The sequence below is a fragment of the Danio rerio genome, chromosome 25 (assembly GCF_049306965.1).
Source record: "Danio rerio strain Tuebingen ecotype United States chromosome 25, GRCz12tu, whole genome shotgun sequence".
NCBI classification, from domain to species: domain Eukaryota; kingdom Metazoa; phylum Chordata; class Actinopteri; order Cypriniformes; family Danionidae; genus Danio; species Danio rerio.
The window spans coordinates 4497553-4522500 of record NC_133200.1 but is presented as its reverse complement, the minus strand read 5'-3'; the positions used below and the strand labels follow the sequence as shown (position 1 = coordinate 4522500).

The following is a 24948-nucleotide window of genomic DNA, read 5'->3' as shown; positions in this document are numbered from 1 at the left end:
AAAACTTCCAAAAGCTTTAAATCCCTTAGTAATCTTAGTAATCTGTTTCTAATTAGTGTTTTGGAGCTTGTATCTAATCAGCGAAGTCGCATGATTTTAATAAAGCTTCCGCGTATATAAAGTGGTTCTCACACGGGACATTAATCACTTCCATTGTTCTGAGCCACGTCTTTAAAATATGAACATTTTACCGCAGCATTTTAAATAGTTTCATCACTTTCCTGACGGCGCTTGCATTTAAATGTTCTTCATCTCGTTTTACGCTTGAACAACTAAGTAGTGTTGTCACGATAATGGAATTCGAAACCAATCGATACTGAAATTTTAAAAACGTCCGTTTCCTGCTAACATTTGAGCGCTGTTTAACATTGAGAGCGTTTTAACATTGCGATTCATTAACGGATCGATGTTATGTCAGCTTATAGACAAACCAGCTGATCGACGTGACTTTGAAACTGGTGTCCATGTATCTGTGGTTACACTCAGTAAACAGCGGTGAGTTGTTGATGATCTTCACGACCAATCACAGTCATTTCTGTTGAGAACGTTAACACAATGGTCAATCAGCGCTGTTTAAGAATGCGCTCAAAGATGTTAGCGGCAAATGGACCATTTTAAAACTTCAGTACCGATTGGTATCGAATTCCAGTATCGTAACAACCCTATCCCAAAGTCTGTTTAAATGATCGTTTTAATTACCTTACAACATCGATGCTGTAAAAGCAGCCTTTTTTAAATTAAAAATAGTCACATAAACATTTCACCATTTTTTATTTCATTTCACCGAAGTTTATCGGTGGCTGAAAAACACTTGCAGTGCATAAAGCCCATTAGTTGGATCGTTTCAAATCATCACAACTGTATGCTGGAGCTCTGTGTGTTTGTGTTCTTGACTGTGGCTCAGATATGAAGTGACCTCCACCAAGTACACGAGAGACGTCTATAAGGAGCTGCTCATCGCTCTGGTGGCGTCGCTCTTTATGGGCTTCGGCGTGCATTTCCTCTTACTCTGGGTCGGCATTTTTGTCTAAACGTGAGTGGCTCCCGCTCTCATTTTAAATGTACAGTGCTCTCCTTTAGATTCATATTTTTAATAGGAAGCTATACAGGGGTTATATTTGTGCATTAGATTGGTCAGTACTGAAGCCAAATCTGGAGCTAATCTAACCAAATAACTCATGATAACAGTCCAAAAACTAGTGCACCCAAATTTACGTTTGAGATAATTATTACATCTTTTTTTAAAGAGCATAATTCAAGAGAAACAAAAAATGTATACACTTGTGTTTAAATGCACCCGAATATATTACCTGCGTTCAGAAATGGATAAAAACATGGAGTGTACTCGTTTATGCTGAGCACTGTAGTATTAATGTCTACACCAAAATGTACAGTGTTTAATTTCAGCGAATAATTAATCTGCAAGTTAACTCACTGAAGTAAACTGTTGTAGTAATCATTAATCATATCTGGCCATTTGCTCTGATGTCGTCAGTTTGAATGATTGGGCAGAATGTTTAGCCACGCCCCCTACAACCATTGGTTTGCTGTGAGTGGAAGATGATTGGAGGCCAAAAATAAAGCCCCGCCCAACACTCAATATTCTGTTTAAATTGTAAAGTCACCATCATACTGAAACTAATCGTTTTTACTTGAACATTTAGTTTTTTATATTAGTAGTTTTATCATTTTGATTGTTTCTAATTTGTTTATATTTTAGGTAATTTTATTTCTACAGCTGAATATTAAGTAATTACAGCTTTAGTAGTAATAAGATTAGACTACTACAGCTTAAGATCTGACAGTGCAGTCTAGCTTGTTTATTTGACTTGCTTTTATGGTTTAGTATATTTTTTATTATTCGTATTTTCTTGTGGGCTTTGTCAAAATCTTAGTAATTAGTTTTTTTTGTTCATTTGTAATTGTTCGTGATTAAGCGAACATATTTTGCTTATTGAGCGTTTCCGCTGAGTGGTACGATACAGTTAGGTTCGGTACACTTATGGCTGTTTCCTCTGTCAAAAGGTACCTACAAGCGAAACTTATTGTTCAACTTTTTGGGTACACTTTGCAAATGGGTACCTAGCACAATAAAAGGGTACCAAAAGGCGGAGCTAGACGCGCAGCTGACCGCTACAGAGATGCGTCACTTGTTCATGCAACAAGCCAGAATAGAAAACAAATGAACCACCATGTTTTAAAAACATAGCCGAGACATTACACCGTAATAAGATATACATATAATTATGAGCCATTGTCGACCTGAGCTCAAACAAACATTGTTGTCGTCTTGATGAACAGCCACAAAGCTAAGAAGAAGAGCAGAATCCACCCTGTTTCCCATAATTATTTTTTTTACAAGGCCGTCTAAAGTGCGCACGGCTTCATTTTCTTGCGATTGCTTGCATGCGTGTTTATATTTGAAATAATGAACTACTTGAGCTCATATTAATGACATGCGCGTGATTATTGAAGTGCTTCTGACATCCGATCCTTTCAGAAATGGACAAACGCAAGAGTTACGCGCAAAAAACAAAAAAGCAAATGATTCTCTCAGCAACCTAAAACAGAAACAAACGGCCATGTTTAACTATTATTATCATCACCTTTTGGACTTATGAACTCAGAATGATGGAATTACTCTCTAACAGAGGTCACATATGTGCTGGTAAAGATGAAAGATACAGATGAGAGGTTTGCACTGACTGTGTGCTGCATGTTGCGTGTTCTTTTTGAACCAAAATAAGGACTAAATGTCTGCTGTGTGTTTTTCTGTAGTTGGTACCATATCGGAGACTGTAAGGGTCAGTGTGTTCATATACGTTGCATTTATTTATTTATTTTATATAATTGCAGACGTTACAGTAGGCTATTTCGCAGCATTGTTCTGCATTTACAATCCAATCATGTTAATAGAAATGTTAGTAATGAACATTCATACACAAATATTTGTGTATAAAGCATCTGTTTTGTGAGAAGAGCTTCTCGTATGATATGTGAACAACCCAGACAGCTTTACAGCAGACATTTCCTCTAGCGAGTATGACGTCAACTGAAACTTTCTGTGGTACATTACACACACTATTGGTACCCTTTTAGCAGTGGAAATGTACGCCTAATAAAGGTGACCCGTACTGTACTGTACCACTTAGTGGAAACGAGCCATTAATTGTCAGGGCAACAGTGTTGTTATAGTATCATGAGGAATTAAGATTTTTATTGTTTTTTTTTTTTATTGTATAATGTCAAGTTAAAGTAAATAAATATAATAAATGTTGTCTTGGCAATTAGCTGAAAATAATGATATTTTAAATTTACTTTTTTATTTTGGTTTTATTTTGACTCAAGTAGATTTAAAAAAAAATCTATAATAACTTTACTCTAGTTTATTTATTTATATATTATATGTAGGTTATATATCATAAAATTTTTAGTAATTTTGCAGACTCATGCTGTGTTCACACCAGACACGGAAAGAGCGTCAAGCGCGAGTGATTTACATGTTAAGTCAATGCAAACGTGCGAATAGACATCCTGCGGCGCGAATTGAGCGTTTTGCACGAATCACTTGAGTTTAAAAATCTGAACTTCAGCGGACATTCGTGCCGCGTTAACCAATCAGGAGCTTTCTCTTGTGGGGGGTTGATTGTGACGTATCACCTGTTGTTGGTGTCCTGGGGGAAATCCTCCAGCCGACAACAACAACAGTTCATCAAACTGGACTCGGCTCAGTCAGAAGCACCGCTGAAAGCCTCCAACATCCAGCTGAAGTTTCTGGAGGAGTTTATGAGCTCACAGAGCTGGATGCACCTCTGAAAGGATCTAGTGGTCTCAGACACAGCCATAAATGTATCAGCGCTGTTTTTCAGCCTTCATAAAGCACATAAACACTGTTATTGTCTTAATAAAATCCATGTTGGCCATTCAGCAATGAAGCTACAGTCACCAGGCAGACAGAAGCCCTGCCATCACGCAAATCCGAGTCTGTTTGAAGTGAATTTGACGCACGAATGAAGCGAGTAAACTCGTTCACGCAGCTATTTACGTGCAAATAGCACGATTTATCCACACGTACTGATCAGTCATAATGACATCTGTTGTGTTTGTTTTTTCCAGGTTATAGGAATGGCATGTACAGGAAAACATTCCAGGTTGATCAGACACTATTTTCCAGAACTTCAAGCTTTGTCACAGGAATATTGGACACCGGAATAGTGGATTGATTTTGCACTGGTGGGATTGTGGGTTAATATTTCACAAATAAAACCGTTTTTGTTAGAAAAACCATAAACGATTCTTGGCTTTCATTTGATGATATTTAAAACTCATACATCAGTTCCTTATTTAAATGTCTATATTTAGATCTCCTAATCCTTTTCACCTCATGTGTAGGTCACATCTATAAATAAAAATGTCTATTAAATAAAATCCAGTGCACTTAAAAAATTTTTTTTACAAGCACAAGAATTTAAACGTATTTATTATTATCACTTTTTGTGTCTATCATTCCATAAAACTGAAATCAGATTAGTTGCTGAGTATATTATAATAATATATTATAATAATATTGAAATCATTCATAGTCATGCTTTTATTTCTATTATTTGCTCACAGCACTGTCGTAAAGCTTCGATAAAAACACATGTTGCAGTTTTAGTGAAAGCAGTCTGCTAGAATAACACTAGTAAGTTCACACACCCATACACGAGGCGAGTTGGCTGAGGGTTTGAAAACACAGCATGCTATTTGTGTCCTGCGGGCTGTTTGTGGAGCGTAAAACCTCAATCCAAGCTTAATCTGTCAGATCGGAAAAGAACAGTCTGTCGGTGTGGAGATCGGCACCAGATAAAGCCACAGCAGACACTTCTGACTTTACTCAGTCTCGAGGGAAAACTTGAGAGCAGTAAGAGAGCTGCTTTTTCAGGACTGAACTATATATCGTTTGAGCATCGATATCGCAATGTGTGCATCTGCGATAGTCACATCACAAGATATGAAATGTTGAGTTAAGCTTATAGATGACCAAAACCCACAAGTCAAAACACATGAGATTTGTGGAGACGCTGCTGAAGTGAACAATTATAGAGTGAAAGTTGAACATTTTCATGTGTTTTAAGGCCTGTGTGAACATTTTAAGAAAACATAAAGAGCCTAAAAATACCATTTATTGAATTATTTATATAATAGAAGACTATGCATTTTATTTTACATTTCATCTCCTTAATTATAAGGTTCTATCTGACATTTTTGTCAAAATTGAGTTATTAACATTCTTATTAAATGACAACTTATTTACATTATGGGATATTTTTTAAATAAGTTGTTTACATTAAGACTTTATTTAAAAAAAGCAAATGTTACACACGTACTGTTTGCTATGGAATGCAAAAACTTTAAAGCTCATTATCTCCAAATCATTCAGAGCGCAGACAAAACTCCACGGTGATGATTTGATTATTCAATGTCTGTACCCGATTACTGTTGGACTGCTCAGAAAACCATAAAGCACAGTTCATTTCACTTTAACATGAGCACCATTGTTAATTTATGACTGTAGTTTGTTTATTATATGTACATAATAAATTACATAACATATATTTATATTTGACTCCCATACAAATCATTCCAATCAATCGAAAGTATTGACTTTTTTTTTAAATAGAGTATCTATCTATCTATCTATCTATCTATCTATCTATCTATCTATCTATCTATCTATCTATCTATCTATCTATCTATCTATCTATCTATCTATCTATCTATCTATCTATCTATCGATCTACACCATTTCAATGTGGTGTTGTCATTGGCCCATGAACATTTCTTGCTTGTTATCAAACTATTTCATAAATGTAACAAGAGGCATTACAATCATAATTTAATATTTAATCTGCTCTCATAACATTATTTATCATTATTGTGGCTCTTTTTGGATTCTCGGATGCTATAGAAATTAAAAAGGTAAAAAAAGAAAATAGTTTGGGACCGTTGTTTTTGTTTACATGCCTCAAAATGGTCTTTAATTTAGGGGTAAAAAAAAATATAAAAAATTCGCAATGTCCAAATTTTCCAATATCGTGCAGTCCTAATTTAAATACTATTATGGCCTTTTGGAGAAAAAGTTAGAATTGGAAGAAACAAGGAATGTCAAGGGGGAAAAATTGCAAGACTAAATCTGAGGGGGGAAAAATCTGCGTTAAAAAATGTAAACTTTCAAATGTTTGTTTCAAAAAAATTGAGGTAAAAATGTGACCCAATGTGTGTTTTGACCCAAAAAATTATAATTGCAAGATGTGGACTGAAATCTGAGGTTGAAAAAAATAAGTTAGAATAGTTTTTATTCTGAGGAGGAAAAATAAATGGTGAGATGGTGAGAAAAAAAAGAAGTCAGAAATGCACAATTTAATCCCAGAATTTGGGTGCAGTCACACTAGGCTATCCAACCGTGCACAGGCACATTCCCTGGTTCGTTTGACAAGAGTGAGTGCTCCGAATCAGGTTCAGGCGTGGTTCAGTTGGTCGGCTTTGGCTCGTTTGCAAGAGGTTTACCAGAGCACGGTTCGGTTGGGCTTTGGCGGGGTACGCTTGTAGTGTGAGTGCAAAGCGCGTTTGAGCCCAAAACTGAAGAAGCGATGTAACTTTTAAGGGCTGTTTCATATAGATTTATTAATCATTCGTACTGTTCAATGAACGCAAACTGTTGTAGTTTATTAAAGACGCAAACCCCTCACTGCACCACAGCTGCACCTTCAGCAAACCTCTTAATACCTGCAGCACTTTTATGATTATGTATGAGCGTCAAAAGTTGTGGATCTGTTCACCAAAATATTTGACCATGTCACTGCATCCTAAACACCTAAAATAATACAAAACAATATAACTAAAGCAAAGTCCACTGTGAGAGAATTTTTCTTCTGTTAAACTGAACAGTCGCAACATCAATTATGTAATTGTGCTCAGGCTCAGAAGGTGAAAGGCAGTGTGAGTGCAGGTTGTTGGGGGAGGGGGGATAATTACGCTTCGGCACGGTTCAACTGTACCTAGTTTGAGTGCGCCCTAAGTAAAGTAAGAATAGTGAGGTGTTAAGGTGGAATTCTGATGGTGACGTAAATTTGGATTTGTGAGGGGAAAATCAGAATTGTGAGATGAAAGCTTCCTGATGGATTTGTAATTTAATTCCACGACAGGCTTCCATAAAGTCACGAGTCAGTCCAATGAAAAACGTTTATTACAACAACATTAGCAGTGACAGACGAATAAAATCACAATTTCAGCATAACAAGTGTGCTGACGCTCTGCGTAGTGTTGGGTGAAAACCGTGAGGCACTTTGTTGATGCTCCGTCAACAATTTACTAAAAACATGCGTCACGTTTGGAGGATGACAATAGTACAAATTAAAAAAACAAACCGTTCAGTATACAAAAACAACTCCTTAGTCCAAATTCCACTCTTAGTCTATCCAAAGGCAAACTCTCGTGTTTCAAATGTACAGTCAAACGCTGCTCCAGACATTAGAACACATTTTAGCATTAGCCACTAATCGATACACAAGATACCTATGAAACCAGTTGATGAAGGGTTAGTTCACGCAAAAATGTAAACGATCAAGTTATTTTCTCACACTAAAAGCATCCCAGGAGCCTACATGACATTATTCATTTAGTCAAATCCAGTCAAGAGTAATATTAAAAATCCTCTTGGGCTTTTCCAGCTCTATAATGGCCAATACTCCAATAAAGTGCATAATCCATTATAAAAAAAGTACCTCACGCAGCTTTGGTAGATGAATAAACGACTTCTTGAGCAAATCCATGTGTTTTTGTTAGAGAGATATCCATATTTAAAACTTTATAAACTGTTTTGTGTTTTAACTTCCAGCATAAGTTGCCTTCTTCTGACGCTGAGGTACTTTTTTTGGTGTATTAGCGCCATCTGCTGGACAGGAGTCTTTTTTTTTTTATCTCTTAAGTGTGAAGCTGAACAAGCGCAATGAAAAGAGACAAACAAAGCACACTCCTGTCCAGCTGATGGCGCTTTGTATACCAAAAAATGCATTTAAATGGTAAATTAAGACAGAAGTTTTTTTTTTTATGAACAAAACCATTTTACGCCATTATAATTGTACTACAGTTGCTCTGTATGAACTACAGATGGCGCTGCACTCAATCATTTCACAGAAGTCATACAAAAATTATTATTTTAGGCTTTAAATATAGATTTTTTTCAGTGCTTAATTTGTGAATTGCGAGGTCTGATAACAGATCCTGCATGCAGAGGAGATGTTGCGCACATGGAGAGGTGTTGCGCACAAAAGTGGATAGAAGATGGGGGGGGGGGGGTGGCACTGACGTTGGATGGTGTTGGAAGGCGGAAGGCTTTCACGGACAAAGGAAGAAAGTGAAGAGCGGGGGGTTGTCGTGAATGAATGTAAAGAGGTTTGGGGAGTCGTGGAAGAAAGTGAACAGCAAATGGGGGAGAAGGGCGGTTAAGGCCTCCTCCCCCATTTGCTGTTTTTTCTTCTGATAAACTGAACAGTCGCATCATCAATTATGTAATTGCGCTCAGGCTCGGAAGGTGAAAGGCAGTTTGAGTGCAGGCTGTCGGGGGAGGGGGGATAGTTACACTTCGGCACGGTTCAAAGCAACTGTACCTAGTTTGAGTGCGCCCTAAGTAAAGTAAGAATAGTGAGGTGTTAAGGTGGAATTCTGAGGGCGACGTAAATTTGGATTTGTGAGAAGAAAATCAGAATTGTGAGATGAAAGCTTCCTGATGGATTTGTCTTCTAATGATAGGCTGCCATAAAGTCACGAGTCAGTCCAATGAAAAACGTTTATTACAACAACATTAGCAGTGACAGACGAATAAAATCACAATTTCAGCATAACAAGTGTGCTGACGCTCTGCGTAGTGTTGGGTGAAAACCGTGAGGCACTTTGTTGATGCTCCGTCAACAATTTACTAAAAACATGCGTCACGTTTGGAGGATGACAATAGTACAAATTAAAAAAACAAACCGTTCAGTATACAAAAACAACTCCTTAGTCCAAATTCCACTCTTAGTCTATCCAAAGGCAAACTCTCGTGTTTCAAATGTACAGTCAAACGCTGCTCCAGACATTAGAACACATTTTAGCATTAGCCACTAATCGATACACAAGATACCTATGAAACCAGTAGATGAAGGGTTAGTTCACGCAAAAATGTAAACGAGTTATTTTCTCATACTAAAAGCATCCCAGGAGCCTACATGACATTATTCATTTAGTCAAATCCAGTCAAGAGTAATATTAAAAATCCTCTTGGGCTTTTCCAGCTCTATAATGGCCAATACTCCAATAAAGTGCATAATCCATTATAAAAAAAGTACCTCACGCAGCTTTGGTAGATGAATAAACGACTTCTTGAGCAAATCCATGTGTTTTTGTTAGAGAAATATCCATATTTAAAACTTTATAAACTGTTTTGTGTAACCTCCAGCATAAGTTGCCTTCTTCTGACGCTGAGGTACTTTTTTTGGTGTATTAGCGCCATCTGCTGGACAGGAGTCTTTTTTTTTTATCTCTTAAGTGTGAAGCTGAACAAGCGCAATGAAAAGAGACAAACAAAGCACACTCTTGTCCAGCTGATGGCGCTTTGTATACCAAAAAATGCATTTAAATAGTAAATTAAGACAGAAGTTTTTTTTTTTTATGAACAAAACCATTTTACGCCATTATCATTGTACTACAGTTGCTCTGTATGAACTACAGATGGCGCTGCACTCAATCATTTCACAGAAGTCATACAAAAATGATTATTTTAGGCTTTAAATATAGATTTTTTCAATGCTTAATTTGTGAATTGCGAGGTCTGATAACAGATCCGGCATGCTACCCGCGGATGGAGAGGTGTCACGCACAAAAGTGGATAGAAAGTGGGGGGGCCACTGACGTTGGATGTTGTTGGAAGGCAGAGGGCTTTCACGGACAAAGGAAGAAAGTGAAGAGCAGGGGGGGGGGGTCTGGTTCGGGTTGTTGCAAATGAATGTAAAGAGGGTTGGGGAGTTGCGGAAGAAAGTGAATAGCGAATGGGGGAGGAGGGCGGTTAAGGAGGGGGATCGGTAAAATGAGGTGCTGGATCAGATTTCAGAGGTGCCGGATCCAGCGTGTTCCAGCACAAATTAAGCCCTGGATATTGTTCTTACAAAAATGCGTGGATTTGCAACAGGAGACCTTTATTCAGCCTCCATAGCCACATGGGGCACTTATTTTCATTGATAGATGCATTTATTGGACTTGTTTTGGAAGAAATACACCTGTCTGATGCCATTTCAGAGCTGGAAAAGCCATAGATCATTTTTAATAGAACTTTAATTGAATTCGACTGAATGTAGAAAGTCATGTACACCACTAGTAAGCCTTGAAAGTGAGTAAATCACTAGATAATTTTCATTTTTGAGTGAACTAACCCTCTCATGAAGAACAAACTGCAGTACTAATGTAGCTTTACACCTGGTTGGGGCATTAAGATCATTTTTGCTGTGATGAAAACGTGATTGTATACCTTTCATGATCTGCTTTACCTGTCTGTGCTCTTCTTTCCTCTGCTCCTTCCTCTGTTTAATCTGACGAGGCTCTGAACGAGTCCATTTTGAGTTTGGTCTCCTGAAACGCTTGGGAGTTTTGTGGAAAAAATGTGCAATGTTAGCATCCCTTGAGCATCGTTTGGTTTTCTCCAGTCTCTCCTCACTGCCGCGCTCTTGCGAAAGCATCCCGGAGCCACGGAGAATCCTCGTAAAGTCTGGGGTCTCCGAGATATTCGGTTGTGCGTTTGTAGAAGTAGTAATACAACACAGCAGCTGCGGAGACACAAGAGCAATGGTTAACTTCTAGAAGATGGATGATGGTTGAACAGCTCTACAATCTCTTCAGTGATCAGGACGGCGAGGCCTACAAGCACGCATGAAAGGGATTGGGAGGCTGTTGACGAGATTGACAGTGACCCTCGTGTGAAATCCAATCTGAGGTTTGGCTGCTTACCGATTCTCTGAAACACAAAGAGAACCTGCAGGCCGTCCGTCCACACGAACCGATTGGACTCCATCCACCGCAGGTTCTGATGGACAACGGATATAATATGAAGCATTAGTCATTTACAAATACAAATGAAGCTAATCATCAATTTGGGACACAAATTAAATACAAATGTACATCTTGCAAACTTAAAATGTATGTTATTTGATATAAAGCAATCATTTTCTGGGAAGTTTCAGCAGCAAGAATGAGATGCTTTGTTTTCAGAGAAGACTTAAAGAAACTTGTTGATGCTTTTATCAGCAGCAGGGTGGATTACTGTAATCGACTCCTCCCTGGCCTCCCAAAAAACACAGTCAGACAAGTTGCAGCTCATCCAGAACGCTGCGGCCAGGATTGTGACCAGAACCAAGAAATTGGAACACATAACACCTGTCCTCAGGTCTTTACACTGGTTCCCATTTATATTCAGAAAAGATTTTAAAGAATTATTACTTGTCTATAAATCACTAAATGGTCTAGGAGCTCAATACATTACAGATATGCTCACTGAATACAACCCTAACAGATCACTCATCCATACCTGTTGACATTGGGATGTGAAAATAAGGGATATGCCCACCATAATAAGGGATTCACCCCCCCCCCCAAATAAATACACAAATTACTAAATATGTTCATTTTTATCTGTTTCATTGTAAATAAACAGTTAAATGGTCAGTAATATGTTCTAAAATTATTAACAAAAGAAAAATAATATATACATTAGCAGCAAATACATTAGCAAACAGTTCAGCTTATTAAAATTAATAGCTATTATAATGAAACAGAATCAAGCTATCAACCTCATTAGCCATTTCTCCACTGTATAACTTACACATTCTGATTAAAGAGCAACGAATGAATCTCGCATTCAATAAGATTTTTTTATTACATTAAATAAGAGGTGTCACTTTAAAAATGCACACATCTAATGTTATAATGAAAGCATTCGACTGCTTTCCTTACTTTTTATGCTCATTTAAGACGAAATTAGTTGTGTTTGGAAAAAAAATCCACCAAGATCGACATCCTTATATGTTATTATTATTAATTATGTGTGTATGTCTGTTTAAACACGCACCCAAACATCAGACGTTCTCTCCGCTTCAAATCGCGTATACAGAATCCGTTTGGGATCTGTTTATCAGTATGGAGCACGTCAGCTGACAGTCATGCAAAATTAAGTTATATGACTGTTTTGAGGATTGTATAGGATGGGCGACGGCACCTGTAATCAAAATGAAATGGAATCGCGCCGTTTTTAATATTTATTTATAAGTTTTTTCCTTCCTAAACAAAGCGAAAGCACAGAAGGCTCGCGTTTTAGAGCAAGGGGCGACCCCTGGTGGTTCGGCGGTATGGGTTGCGTATAGGGAGGCTCGGCTGTTCAGAGAAAGACTGAAAATACGGGAGAAATACGGGAAAATACCTTTACGGGATGATAGCGGGATAGAACAGTAAAATACGGGAGAATCCCGGGAAAAACGGGAGGGTTGACAGGTATGTTAGGATCATATAAACTAGAAATTCCAAGAGTTCAGCCAAAGCAGGGTGAATCGGCCTTCAGCTACTAACAGCGTCCCCTGTGCTGGAATCAGCTTCCAGAAACGATCAGATGTGCTCCAACATTAGGCACACTCAAATCAAGACTGAAAACACATTTGTCTAGCTGTGCCTTTACTGAATCAGCACTGTGGTACATCTGACAGATCGAACCAATATGTCTTTTTTTCATTCTCTTATAACCGATTTTACCACATTTTCATCTGTTTCTTGTCATTATTATTATTTGTTTTTATGTTCTTGTCTCTTTTAGTCCTGTTAATGTAAAGCACTTTGAATTGCCACTGTGTATGATATGTGCTTTTTAAATAAACGTGCTTTTCCTTGCACGGATTTAAACATAAGGAATAAACAGAATGTATGAGTATTTTAGAGCTATGAGTGTATTTACACATTTTGCAGATGCTTCTACATTGCATTGAAAGTACACACTGAAGATATTAACTCTTGCTTACCCTGGGAATCAAACCCACAACCTTGGTGTTGCTAATGCCATGCTGCTCTATTTTAGTTTTAAATTGACATATTACTCAATAATCATTAATACATTTGAGCAAAATGCATTTAATAATGGAAAATGATTAGAATAAAGAAAATAGTAATGTTTTAGAAAATTAAATGTTTAAAGGAATACTTTGGTGTAATGTGTGCAATAGATCTTGTGTATAAGGTGGGGGAAATAAGTATTGTATAAGTCATGTTTTTTGCTGGGAATCATATTTCTAAAGGAGCTGTTGACATGGAATTGAACCAGGTTTCAGTAAAAAAAAAAACAACGTCAAAAAAATATATAAAAATATAAAAACAAAACAAAACAAAAAGATCTGAAAAATGAGTTGTGTGTAATAATGAAATGAGATCAGGAGAAAGTGCTGAACTACTGAAATGTATTTAATACTTTATATAAAAGGCTTTTTTTTAGTGCTGGCAGCCTAAAGATGACACATATGGAGAACTAAAGTCATGAAATGAAACCGTGTCAAAACCTTGTGGGTTTAGTCTATCAAATCTGGGCTTTAATTTGTATTCTCTATTGGATTGGGGGCAGGTGATTGGTTGGGCCATTCTACAGCTTGATTTTCTTTCTCTGAAATCATTTGAGAGTTTCCTTGGCTGTGTTTTGGATCATTTTCTTGCTGAAATGTCCACCTTGGTTTCTTCTTCATCATCCTGCTAATGTAAATGTTGAATTGAAGCAGCGAATATTAATTTTGGGTTGCTGAAGAACTTTCAGCTGCTGTCTGGGCTTTCACTGCCTTTCTACACCTTCCTTTCTTCATGTGTTAAATACTTTTTTCCATTTCATTTTATTACACAGAACTTCATTTCATTGATTTCTGTATTTATTTGTGTTTTACCAACATCCAGAGAACATTTTCAGTCAACAGCACCTTTAGAAATATGTTTTCTGAAAAAAATGCTGATGTCTTCGATACTTATTTCCCCCACGATTCACAAAAACCAACCTTTTAGTGAGTGTGTGTGTCCTGATATTCACTATGTAATGGGGACCAAATGTCCTCTTAAGTATAATTTATTTATATTATTTATTGCCACATCAGCAACTTATGGCTATTTCATGGCAAAATGGATATACATAAAATATTACATAATAAAACAAATTCACATTGCAAAGTTTTTTAGACAAATGTATAGGATAAAAAAAATTCACTCAAAAAAAATATATTCAAAGTTAAATTGGAGTTTTCAGTTCAATTTTTGATAAATATTTTAGATTTAAGATTCTTCCTGGTGGTACCTTTTTAAACATGTCCATCAAAGTACTCTCCTTATAAAAATGTTCTCTAATGGTATTCAAACCTCCACAGTCCAGCAAAATATGCTTCATGGTGAGAGCAGCCTGGCAGTAGTTACATTTAGGTGGGTCTTTGTTATTCAGTAAATACAAATGAGTCAACCTAGAATGTGCTATTCGACATCTAGTATAGACAGTTTGATCATGCCTGGTCTCAAAATTATAATTTGCAAAGTGTCTTTCATTTATTTTCAGGTTCTCTTAAGTATAATAATACAGTAATTCTTGACTGTGTGTGTTTACACTTCGTTTGTTCACCAAAGTGTTTAACACACATACATAGCCCCCCTAACACATTGATTAAACGAGTGGCACAAAGTGGAAATAAAGTGGCATTTAAAATGACAGAAAAACACATATATTGTTTTAAATACTACACAATACAAAATAAATAAATGAAACACAAACAGCTCCCGATTAGAATCAACATGCAAATCAGCCAGCAGAGTATCAGTAACAGACTTTTAATAGTAATTTTTGAAAATGGCATGGCTTACATACCTGGTAGTTTCATGCCAGAATTATGGTTTGCTTTTTATATTGCAGTGAGTTATTGTTTATGTGTGTAATGTCTAGTTCAGACTGCGTGATTTTAGCCCCGATTTTGGCTCGCCGACAGGTTTTGAGAAATCGCCAACAAATGCCTGAAATCACAGGCAAATCGCTGCTTTTGCACGTGAGTGACAATCACACAGTATGAACTATCAAAGACGCGATCTGAGAGAATCGCCGATGAGTCGCCGATGCCTGTGAGATATTTGGCATGCTGAATATCTGGAGCTGTCGGCAATTCAAATCATGCCGTGTGAAATGAGTTTTGACTGAAAATAACATCATTGATCGCCTACAGCCAATGCGAGAGCGGCATTCACTTGTGTGTGCGTGTGTGTATACCTGCTGCAGGCCAGCGGGAGGCTGGGGGAGAAGTTTAAAGCGCTCTTTTTCGGTTTATTTGGACCCACGAAAAACTAGTGGAGGTTTGACAGGACTCAGGAGCAACCGTGTCTGTTTGACGTTTCATACAGAAAGAAATTAGTTTATTATCAACGTTGAGGAGAAATGGCTAATTCCCTTTAAACCCAGGTGAGCAAACATGTACATTTTCTACCCCATTAAAGGCTTCTTTCTCATTATGTAGTTAATAACAAAAGATATACGACGTGTTTTTGGCTGTGAGACGTAGTTTGGACGAAGTTGCGAGCGAGTCTTCCTATAGTAAAGTCATGCAATGTGAAAGTCCCTGTCGCCCATCCATCTTGCAGTGTAAACAAAGCAGCGACGAAACGCCAGCCCAGATAGTCACGCAGTGTGAAAACATCTGTGACACGACTACTTTGAAAATCATGCAGTCTGAACTCGGCATAAGTGTGTGCATTGAAGAGCTGCGGAGCACAGTACAACAGCTGACAGTTCGGGAACACTGACGCTGTATTTCATCATCTGATCTGACGGCAGATTTTTTGTTTTCCTCTCGCACTTGAACCGCATCTGACAGAAGCATAACGGCTTTAACACACGTCTTTCTCTCAAAATGAAATTTTTCCATCCCAAAAACACTTCGTTAGCCACTGAAAACAGTATTGAGACCTAGTTGAGAAACGCTGCTCTGGCTGATGACAGTTCTTAACGGAAGTTCTAAGCTCCCTACCGGAAGACTCCGTGCAGCAACGAAAAAAAAAGGTCTATACAACTGCAGAAAGGTCTTGTTGAGAGTTGGGGGAAGAGAACAGATTATACAGTAGAAAATGTCTGTGTGAAGTCTCTATAAGACATGAAAACCTATCTGTGTGTGTATCCACTCACCATGACCCAGCAGTGGAAGCAGATGCTGAGGGTCAGATAGAGAGCAGACAGAATCAGCATGGCTCTGAAGCGCTCCAGTAACAGCGACACCAGCCCCACCTGAAACACGTACGTGTTGAACATCATCAGGAGGATGATGATCACGTTAAACAGGATCCCGATGTCCTGGATTCTGCACAAAACCAGACACATCAACCATATGAGAACCAGTCAAGCGTTGAGTGTGTTTACAATTATGTCCTTAAGGGGATAGTTCACCCAAAAATGAAAAGGCATTTTTACTCACCATTAAGTGGTTCCAAACCATTTTTGTTGAACACAACACAAGATATTCTGAAGAATGTTGGACAGCGGCAGCCATTGACTTCCAATGTAGGAACAAAAAATATTATGCAAGTCAATGGTTGTTTTTTTCCCAACATTCTTCAGTATATCTTCCTTTGTGGAAAAAAAAAGAAGAAAAAAAAAACATAAGTTTGGCACAAGAGGAGGATGAGTAACTTTTTTCATTTTTGGGGTCAACTGTCCCAGTTAACGCTAAATAACCAAACTCCAACCAAAGCTCACATGTTAACTTTTTGCTTTTTCAGATTAAGGTAAAAAATGACTTTAGCATTAATCAATCATCATAGCAAGATTTTTGCTGCTTATGCTGATTTTATAAGTCATTCACCTGCATATGTATGTTTACCGAAGTGTACATGCATGTGACGAAAACAAGTGTTTGCAGCAGATTTAACGGCATCCAGACAGAAAATAAAATTTGACTAAATAGCAAACTTTAACAATTATTTTTAATGTGTTAATATGAGATTTTTCTATCAGGCAATATCTTTTCTATTCTTCACTGTAAAAAAAATTACATTGCTATTATTATTATTATTATTATTAATATTAATATATTTTATAAGAGATTATTTTATTGTTTTACAATGATTGATAAGTAAATATAAATAGCAGTGCAAATTAATTTGACTTGTAAATATGACTTAATAATATTACAAAAATCTGTTTCATGTTAATGTGATATGTTTCTGTCTGATATTACATATTCCATGTACACTGCCACTAGAAATAAAAGTAATTTTTTGAAGGATTTGACATGAGGCCCTTCACTTGGGTTGCAAAACTTGATTTGGCCCTCGGGTCTAAAAAGTTTGCCCACCACTGAACTAAATGAATGCCAAAGTCTGTTTAACTGATTGTATTTAAATTACATTACAACATCGATGCTGTAAAAGTAACTGTATAAAGTGGAAAAAAATTTACGATAACCATTCACCGGAAGTTTATCAGTATGGGAAACACACTAGCTCGGCATATACCCCATTAACTTGTATTTGGGGGTTGTTGGTTCAAATTTTATGGCTTCTCCTTGATAAACCTTCTATAGTTTTTCCAAAAACAACATTTTTATAAAACCGTTTTGAAAAATAACACAAATTATCCCTAAAACAAACATAAAGGACTTTATTTTAATGATCTAGGCACAAAGTGTAAAGCTCATAGTGCAAAAGAATTAAGGGCGTGTCTGAATCCACTTTTGCTATTTTAAAGGACGGAAAAATACGCTCTGCGCCGCAGCGCATAGTCAAACAGGGTTGTGCTTATTCTCTTAATGAGTTCTGGGTGTAATTTGAGAATAACGTGCATTAAACCAATCAGAGTCTCATCTCCCATTCCCTTAAGGAGTGAGTTGCTTCGCGCCATGGCGCATTCGCTATTTACATGGCGGACTTTACAAGTGGAACTACTGAACTCCTCACTAGCGAAAAAGCAGTTAAACATCTGCAGAGCAAGGATAAAGAACGAGCCTCCTCCATTCAGCCTTTACTTTCACTTTTTTAACTTTACTCCTTTATAGGGGTGTCAAAATTAATTGTCTTTAAACTGTCTTTCTTTTCTTTTTTGTCGCTCGACATTACGAGCACTCCTCCATTTAAGCCCTCACAATATGTGTTTAGCCGGGAGAGCTCACGCTGAGAGGAGCTCTCAGTAAGGGACCGTCAGAAAAGTGCTTCTTTTTTCGTTTTTTTTTCGTTTTTCTGCTCCGCTCAGCGCGAGCTCTCCCTGTTGCGAGGGCTTAAGTGTGTGTGTATGTGTGTGTGTTTGTTTGTTTATTTGTTTGGTGCTGTCTTTGTTTGTGTGTGTTTGAATGAGAGACAGTATGGTGCTGTGTGTCTGTGTGTTTATACAGACAGCATGTTTTAGCCTCCCCCCTAAAATATAACACTGTATATGGAAAACATCGTCAATGCACCGTGATGCAGCGAGATATCGAATTGAACCGAATTGAACACATGATAATCGTAACCGAACCGAACCATGAGACCAGTAAAGGTTCACACCTCTACTCCTTTACATTCGTGGATAGGGAAACGGTGTTGTACTCACTCCACTGAAGACATCTATTACACGTTTCATTTTATTTGTTGAGCGCAGGATTTTTTTACAAAACTATTTCTAAATTCTGTTTTAATTTCCAGCAAAAAAAATAAGTAAACAATAATAACGGAGTGTGGTCAAAAAACAGAGTTATATCCAAACACAAGTCCAGTTCTTATGGCCCATATGGTGATGCAGATGTCTACAAAACCCCACAGGTGGACAAATCTAGACTTGCTTTTATTCAGCCAAATATAAATATGCATTAAAAATAATAATAATCCTAATATGCATTATAAGTTTAAGCATAACAGCAATTAGCAACTGATTCAAATAGCCCCATATCACTTTCAAGTATTACTTACATTACAGCAAATTCGATTTACTGTAAAATATACATTTGTTGCATATCATTCCACTTTAAAGTACAAATGAGATTAAAACTAACCATAGGTGTCTTTAAGTTTGTAATAAACTCTGTCGGAACCCTTTTCCCGATTATTCTAAATGAAATGCCTACTTTACTACATCCAATCAGCTCACAGTAGAAAAAGCAAGCCACGCCCACTGTTTTCTTATTTAATATTCTGTTTAACTGCGGCACAATACGAAAATAAAAATCTGGTTTATGCAGACTTTAAAGTGGAAAATGCTTTAATAAACGGGTTAACAAATGTAAATGGGTTATTTGGGTGAGCTGACTTTAGGGAGTTATGAGTGTATCAGTTTGCATGTAAACTTGTTCATTGTTTCATGTGCTGTTTTGAGTGCATTCTCACATGAAGAGCACGAGCTGGATGACCGGCGCTGACCGCAGCAGCTCACTGAAGGAGTTGACGAACAGGTCGAAGGTGAGCAGAGCCAGCTGGATCAGCAGCACCAGCGAGTAGTTATTTGTCTGGAGCATTTCTTCAGCGATGTGGACTTTACTAGAGCACGGCGACGCCACAGGCCTCCAGCAGACCACACCACATGGAGAATATGACACTCGGATTATATAAATATAACTCCATCCCGCTGCTGACTGCTCCACGGGAATCCAGCAGACCACAAATCTGATTCTTGGAGAGGCGGTTTAATCCAGAGGTCAGCCATGCTGGAGAGAGTGACGAGTGAAAATCCAGATGCTCTTACTGTTCCTAAAGAGCTGAACTCCTCATCAGAGTGGCTTCAGAAGATCCTCTGAACACAGTGCAGAAGAGAAAATCACATCAGAAAAAGACTAAAAGAATCAAACACATCTTCACCTTCATCTATCTGTCTGTCTGTCTATCTCTGTCTATCTATCTATCTATCTATCTACCTATCTACCTATCTATCTACCTATCTACCTATCTACCTATCTATCTATCTATCTTAATTTTAAAAGGCATAAGATTTGCTACCGTTTTACATCTTCCGTCCACACTACCCCACACTAAAACTGAGCGTTCTGGAAATGCTGGAGAGGCAGTTTTTGTTTTAAAATGCTCCTGCTGCTCTGTGTCAGTGTGGATGGGGGAAAACTGAGACATCTGAAAATGGAGGCGTGGCTGCAGACTTTCGCGCTACCCGATTGGGGCCTTTTCTCAATATCAAGTAACCTACACAAAGTTCAGACTTGCCTCTTTTCCTTGTAAGTTCAGACTTCGCAAGTTTAAAACGAACTCCAAAGGACACGCCGGGTAAATCTTCAAATGTAACGGGTGTGTACTTTTACAACTTTATTCATCTTAACAATAAAATGAAAACATGACATGAAGCAATGTCTTTTCACTTTTTATAATAACAACAAACATAACAGACACCAAAAAAGGTAAGGCATCATTTTCCCCTCATCTTCAGTGTATGCAAATTTATAACAAAACGGAGTCCGTCTATCTATCTATCTATCTATCTATCTATCTATCTATCTATCTATCTATCTATCTATCTATCTATCTATCTATCTATCTATCTATCTATCTATCTATCTATCTATCTACCAACCTATCTATCTATCTATCTATCTATCTATCTATCTATCTATCTATCTATCTATCTGTCTGTCTGTCTGTCTGTCTGTCTATCTATCTATCTGTCTGTCTGTCTGTCTATCTATCTATCACTTAGCTTATCTATCTATCTATCTATCTATCTATCTATCTATCTATCTATCTATCTATCTATCTATCTATCTATCTATCTATCTATCTATCTATCTATCTACCAACCTATCTATCTATCTATCTATCTATCTATCTATCTATCTATCTATCTATCTATCTATCTATCTATCTATCTATCTATCTATCTGTCTGTCTGTCTGTCTGTCTGTCTGTCTATCTATCTATCTATCTATCACTTAGCTTATCTATCTATCTATCTATCTATCTATCTATCTATCTATCTATCTATCTATCTATCTATCTATCTATCTATCTATCTATCTATCTACCAACCTATCTATCTATCTATCTATCTATCTATCTATCTATCTATCTATCTATCTATCTATCTATCTATCTATCTATCTATCTATCTGTCTGTCTGTCTGTCTGTCTGTCTGTCTATCTATCTATCACTTAGCTTATCTATCTATCTATCTATCTATCTATCTATCTATCTATCTATCTATCTATCTATCTATCTATCTATCTATCTATCTATCTATCCATCCATCCATCCATCGATCTATCTATCCATCCATCCATCCATCCATCCATCTATCTATCTATCTATCTATCTATCTATCTATCTATCTATCTATCTATCTATCTATCTATCTATCTATCTATCTATCTATCTATCTATCTATCTATCTATCTATCTATCTGTCTGTCTGTGTGTCTGTGTGTCTGTGTGTCTATCTATCTATCTCTGTCTGTCTATCTGTCTGTCTATCTGTCTATCTATCTATCTATCTATCTATCTATCTATCTATCTATCTATCTATCTATCTATCTATCTATCTATCTATCTATCTATTTATCTATCTGTCTGTCTGTCTGTCTGTGTCTATCTATCTATTTATCTATCTATCTATCTATGTGTGCATGTACTCACGCTTTGACTCCTGCAGCGTCCTGTCACACTGGCCTGGTGTAAGAGAGTCCTTCAGCTCTGGTTCTCCAAGGTGTTACATAGGAAGAGCAGCAGGCCACTGAAGGGATTACGGCTTAATTTCACTGAGTGCAGGAGGAGATGAGACGCTCTGGGCATCTCTAATCTCCGTCTGATTCAAAACTCCACAGAGCCTAAACAAAGAGATTACAGAGACAACAACTCCTATAACACTCGTGACTTGCTCGCCATGACATAACCACAGTATGATGAGTCCTGAGGAAATCATTTGATTGTGTATATAATGACAGCAGGCACAAGAAGGCAACAGAGATTATCTGTCGATTCGCTTGTTGAGTTTACGAGCTCTGGTTATCTGAAATCTCTCAGAGCTTGTGAGGGTAAACACGAATATCATGTTGAAAGTTATCCATTTGTTTACAAATCACATTAATAAAGTAGCAATGAGAATAGTCTCGACTTACAGGAAATTAAGAGTCTAAAACAAGTCATATATAAAGCATTTTCAACATTTTAACTGAGATTTTTGTAGATATTTTTTCATGCACCTGTCGATTTCAAGCTTTTTTGTTCAGGATTTTCATAGAATTTTCAGTATAACGTAAAGAAAACATCCCAAATGTAAGTGTTTAAGTGTTTAATTGATCACACTTTTTCAATTAGTATCTATATTTCAACTACACTACTTATTTTAAAAGGCTGTTTTGTCATAAATCACTTCAGGAGAACTTAAATTCATTAAACTTTACAGTTTTATTCATATCTAACTGAAGGTTGTTACTGAGGAATATGCTCATAAATAATTTGCTTAATTATATGCAATATTGTTCTCTACTTTTTTTTACTGAATTGTGAATTAATAAAAAGATACTCCCAAAACCCCACTGTAAAAGCTATTATTTACATTTGCCAAAACAAATGGCGCATATTTAATGATATAAGTGTAATTTGCCAATTATAAACATGGTATTTTAGATATCAAAAATGTTTTCTAGTTCTTAATGTAAATAATCACCTGGGAAAGTAGGGTTATAATCAGTAGTTAATATTAATAAACCCACTTCAAACCATAAATACATTGCCGAGAATTATGACAGTTATGATAATAAAAATAGTAAAGACAAGAGAGGAAAATAATATTAATAATAGAAAAAAAAATAAAATTGTAAAAAATAAGATAATAAAATAATAAATAATTTTCTATAAAATTATTGTATAAAAAGAATTAAAAAAAAATAATGAACAAAAATGGGTGATACAAACAGGGATAGTGCTGTGCTTTCTTACAACGAGGGCATGAGGGTCAGAACAGAAAAAGAAAGGAAAATGGGAAGTTACATAAAGTTACATACAATATAAATCACATTATTCCCCAGGAAATACATTTATAGCAGACAAATACGATAAAAAGGGTTGACAAACATATGAGAATTTGCTAGAACCTCTAATTGAATATTTATTTTATTCCAAGTGTAGATATGACCTCAGGTCTTGAAGCCAGTGTGATGCTTTAGGTGGATTTAAAGATTTCAAGTGCAATAACATTTGTCTGCGAGCCAGTAGAGAGGCAAAGGCAATAATGCAGTGTTTCTTAACCACGTTCCTGGAGGAGCACCAGCACTGCATGTTTTGGATGTCTCCTTTGTCTTCCAGTCTCTGCTAATGAGCTGATGATGATCTGAATCAGGTGTGTTTGGTTAAGGAGACATGGAATATGTGCAGAGCTAATCGTGGTTGAGAAACACTGCTATAATGTTTTGTTGTCTTTGAGCCAGACTCAGTTCTTCAGGTGGAATGCCAAACAATGCAAACTACACATGGCTTAAGCTGTACTTCACACTGTAGAGAGTATATCGAATATGTAAGCTTAAGTAAGGTGTAAGCTTAGGGCACAACCAAGAGACACGTTTGCGTCGCCTCGCCTGTGTAACATCTTAACGTTATACAGGTATTTTCAAAGTAAGTTAGAGGCTACCCAAACGTTAACTTAACACTTTAAATTGTATCAAACTCAGTCGAGCACAATAAGTGCTAAGTTACCGTTCACTCTGCATTAACGTTAGTTAAGTTTTAACCTTATTCACCTGCAGTTTCTTTTCTTAAATAACGTTAGAGAGTCTGAGCTGAGCTGTTTGTGTTCAGATCAACAAGAGATTTAACCTGCTAAACTGCTAACTGCTAACCAAGAGCACATATCATTACAATTTTACAAACCTTCAGACCAGTTTAGGTCGAAACGCAGACATCTGTTCATTAACTCCGTATGAATTATGAAATTATCCGTCTGAATAGTAAAACCATCTCGACTTTGGCGTGATTGTAGCAGAGTTTCTGACTTGAGGAGAACGCGAGCTACAGACGTGCACGAGCGCTACCGCGTCTCCCGTGGCAACGGCACAAGAATCCGGTGACCGTAAAAACTTTAGTATAAGAGACAGTAAAATCTTATTTAGCAACTTTGGTTATTTTTTTAAGAGCAATTTTAGTAAATACACAGCTTTTCCCTTCTAAAGTTAAGAAGAGAGATACCCCTTGTTTTAGATTTTCCTGAAGACATGGTGGTTCGATTTCGAAAGAGATTTTTCTTTTACACTTTTACCGACAGAAATCCCGAAATCTAAACCATTTTGAAATTATATTTTTATTAAAAATTCTTATATCTATGCACATATATGATAGAAAATGCTTTGTTAATGTCTGATCTGTTTTGGGACAAACCACAGACTAAAAACTGTAAATAAATAAATAAAAATAGCGCTTATTACATGTATTACGGTACTCCTGAAGCTCTACTGCCCCCTGACGGTAATCTCACAGCCGGTATAAAACACCTGAAGTCGTCAGGTGACACGCGCTTCACCCCTGAGCGACGTAGCATCACATTTCTGGTATGTTCTGTATCTTATTTTTCCGACTTAATAATGTTAGTGACATATTAATTGAGTAAACATTCATTTTAACGCTAGTTATTTAACTTTTGAGTTCATTCATGAAAAATGGACTGATGAGGTGCAGTATAAATTATGCACAATATCAACATTCACTCTTAAGTGATCGACAACTGTGTTAAAACTCATTATACAGGCACTTGGTATACTTTACAAAATAATATTAGGGTATTATCATATTTTCTAGTCATGTACTATCATATGTAAATACACAGTGATACGTTTTAAAAACCACAACAAATGTAGATTGTAAACAGAAGTAGTTGTAAGCTACCATCTCATACTGTTACTATGAAACTTTTTATTATTTGTTTTCAAATTCAATATACAGTCAGT

The 24948-nt window shown here is 36.8% G+C and overlaps 3 protein-coding genes across 6 annotated transcripts in view; 2 read left to right on the top strand and 1 right to left on the bottom strand.

Annotated features, from left to right (window-relative positions):
* Nucleotides 1-4384, top strand: part of tmem258 (transmembrane protein 258) — a 5505-nt gene extending 1121 nt beyond the window's left edge. The window contains exons 3-4 of the mRNA NM_200769.3: nucleotides 905-1033; nucleotides 4117-4384. Of these exons, the coding sequence (NP_957063.1) occupies nucleotides 905-1031 (127 nt within the window). The 3' untranslated portion in view covers nucleotides 1032-1033; nucleotides 4117-4384. The remainder of the gene's footprint in view (nucleotides 1-904; nucleotides 1034-4116) is intronic.
* A 3943-nt stretch (nucleotides 4385-8327) lies between these two features.
* tmem138 (transmembrane protein 138) lies at nucleotides 8328-24049 on the bottom strand. The gene is given in 6 exon segments (NM_001423846.1): nucleotides 8328-10838; nucleotides 11020-11095; nucleotides 16238-16409; nucleotides 19402-19804; nucleotides 21647-21837; nucleotides 23879-24049. Coding segments are annotated over 4 exon segments (489 nt in total). The 5' UTR covers nucleotides 19530-19804; nucleotides 21647-21837; nucleotides 23879-24049; the 3' UTR covers nucleotides 8328-10725.
* A 466-nt stretch (nucleotides 24050-24515) lies between these two features.
* The window catches only part of cracr2b (calcium release activated channel regulator 2B), a 44510-nt gene continuing 44077 nt past the window's right edge, over nucleotides 24516-24948 (top strand). For 3 of the 4 annotated variants that reach the window (XR_012399978.1, XR_012399976.1, XR_012399977.1), the window contains exon 1: nucleotides 24516-24552. The gene's annotated coding sequence lies outside the window, so the exon portion shown is untranslated. 4 annotated transcript variants of the gene reach the window in all.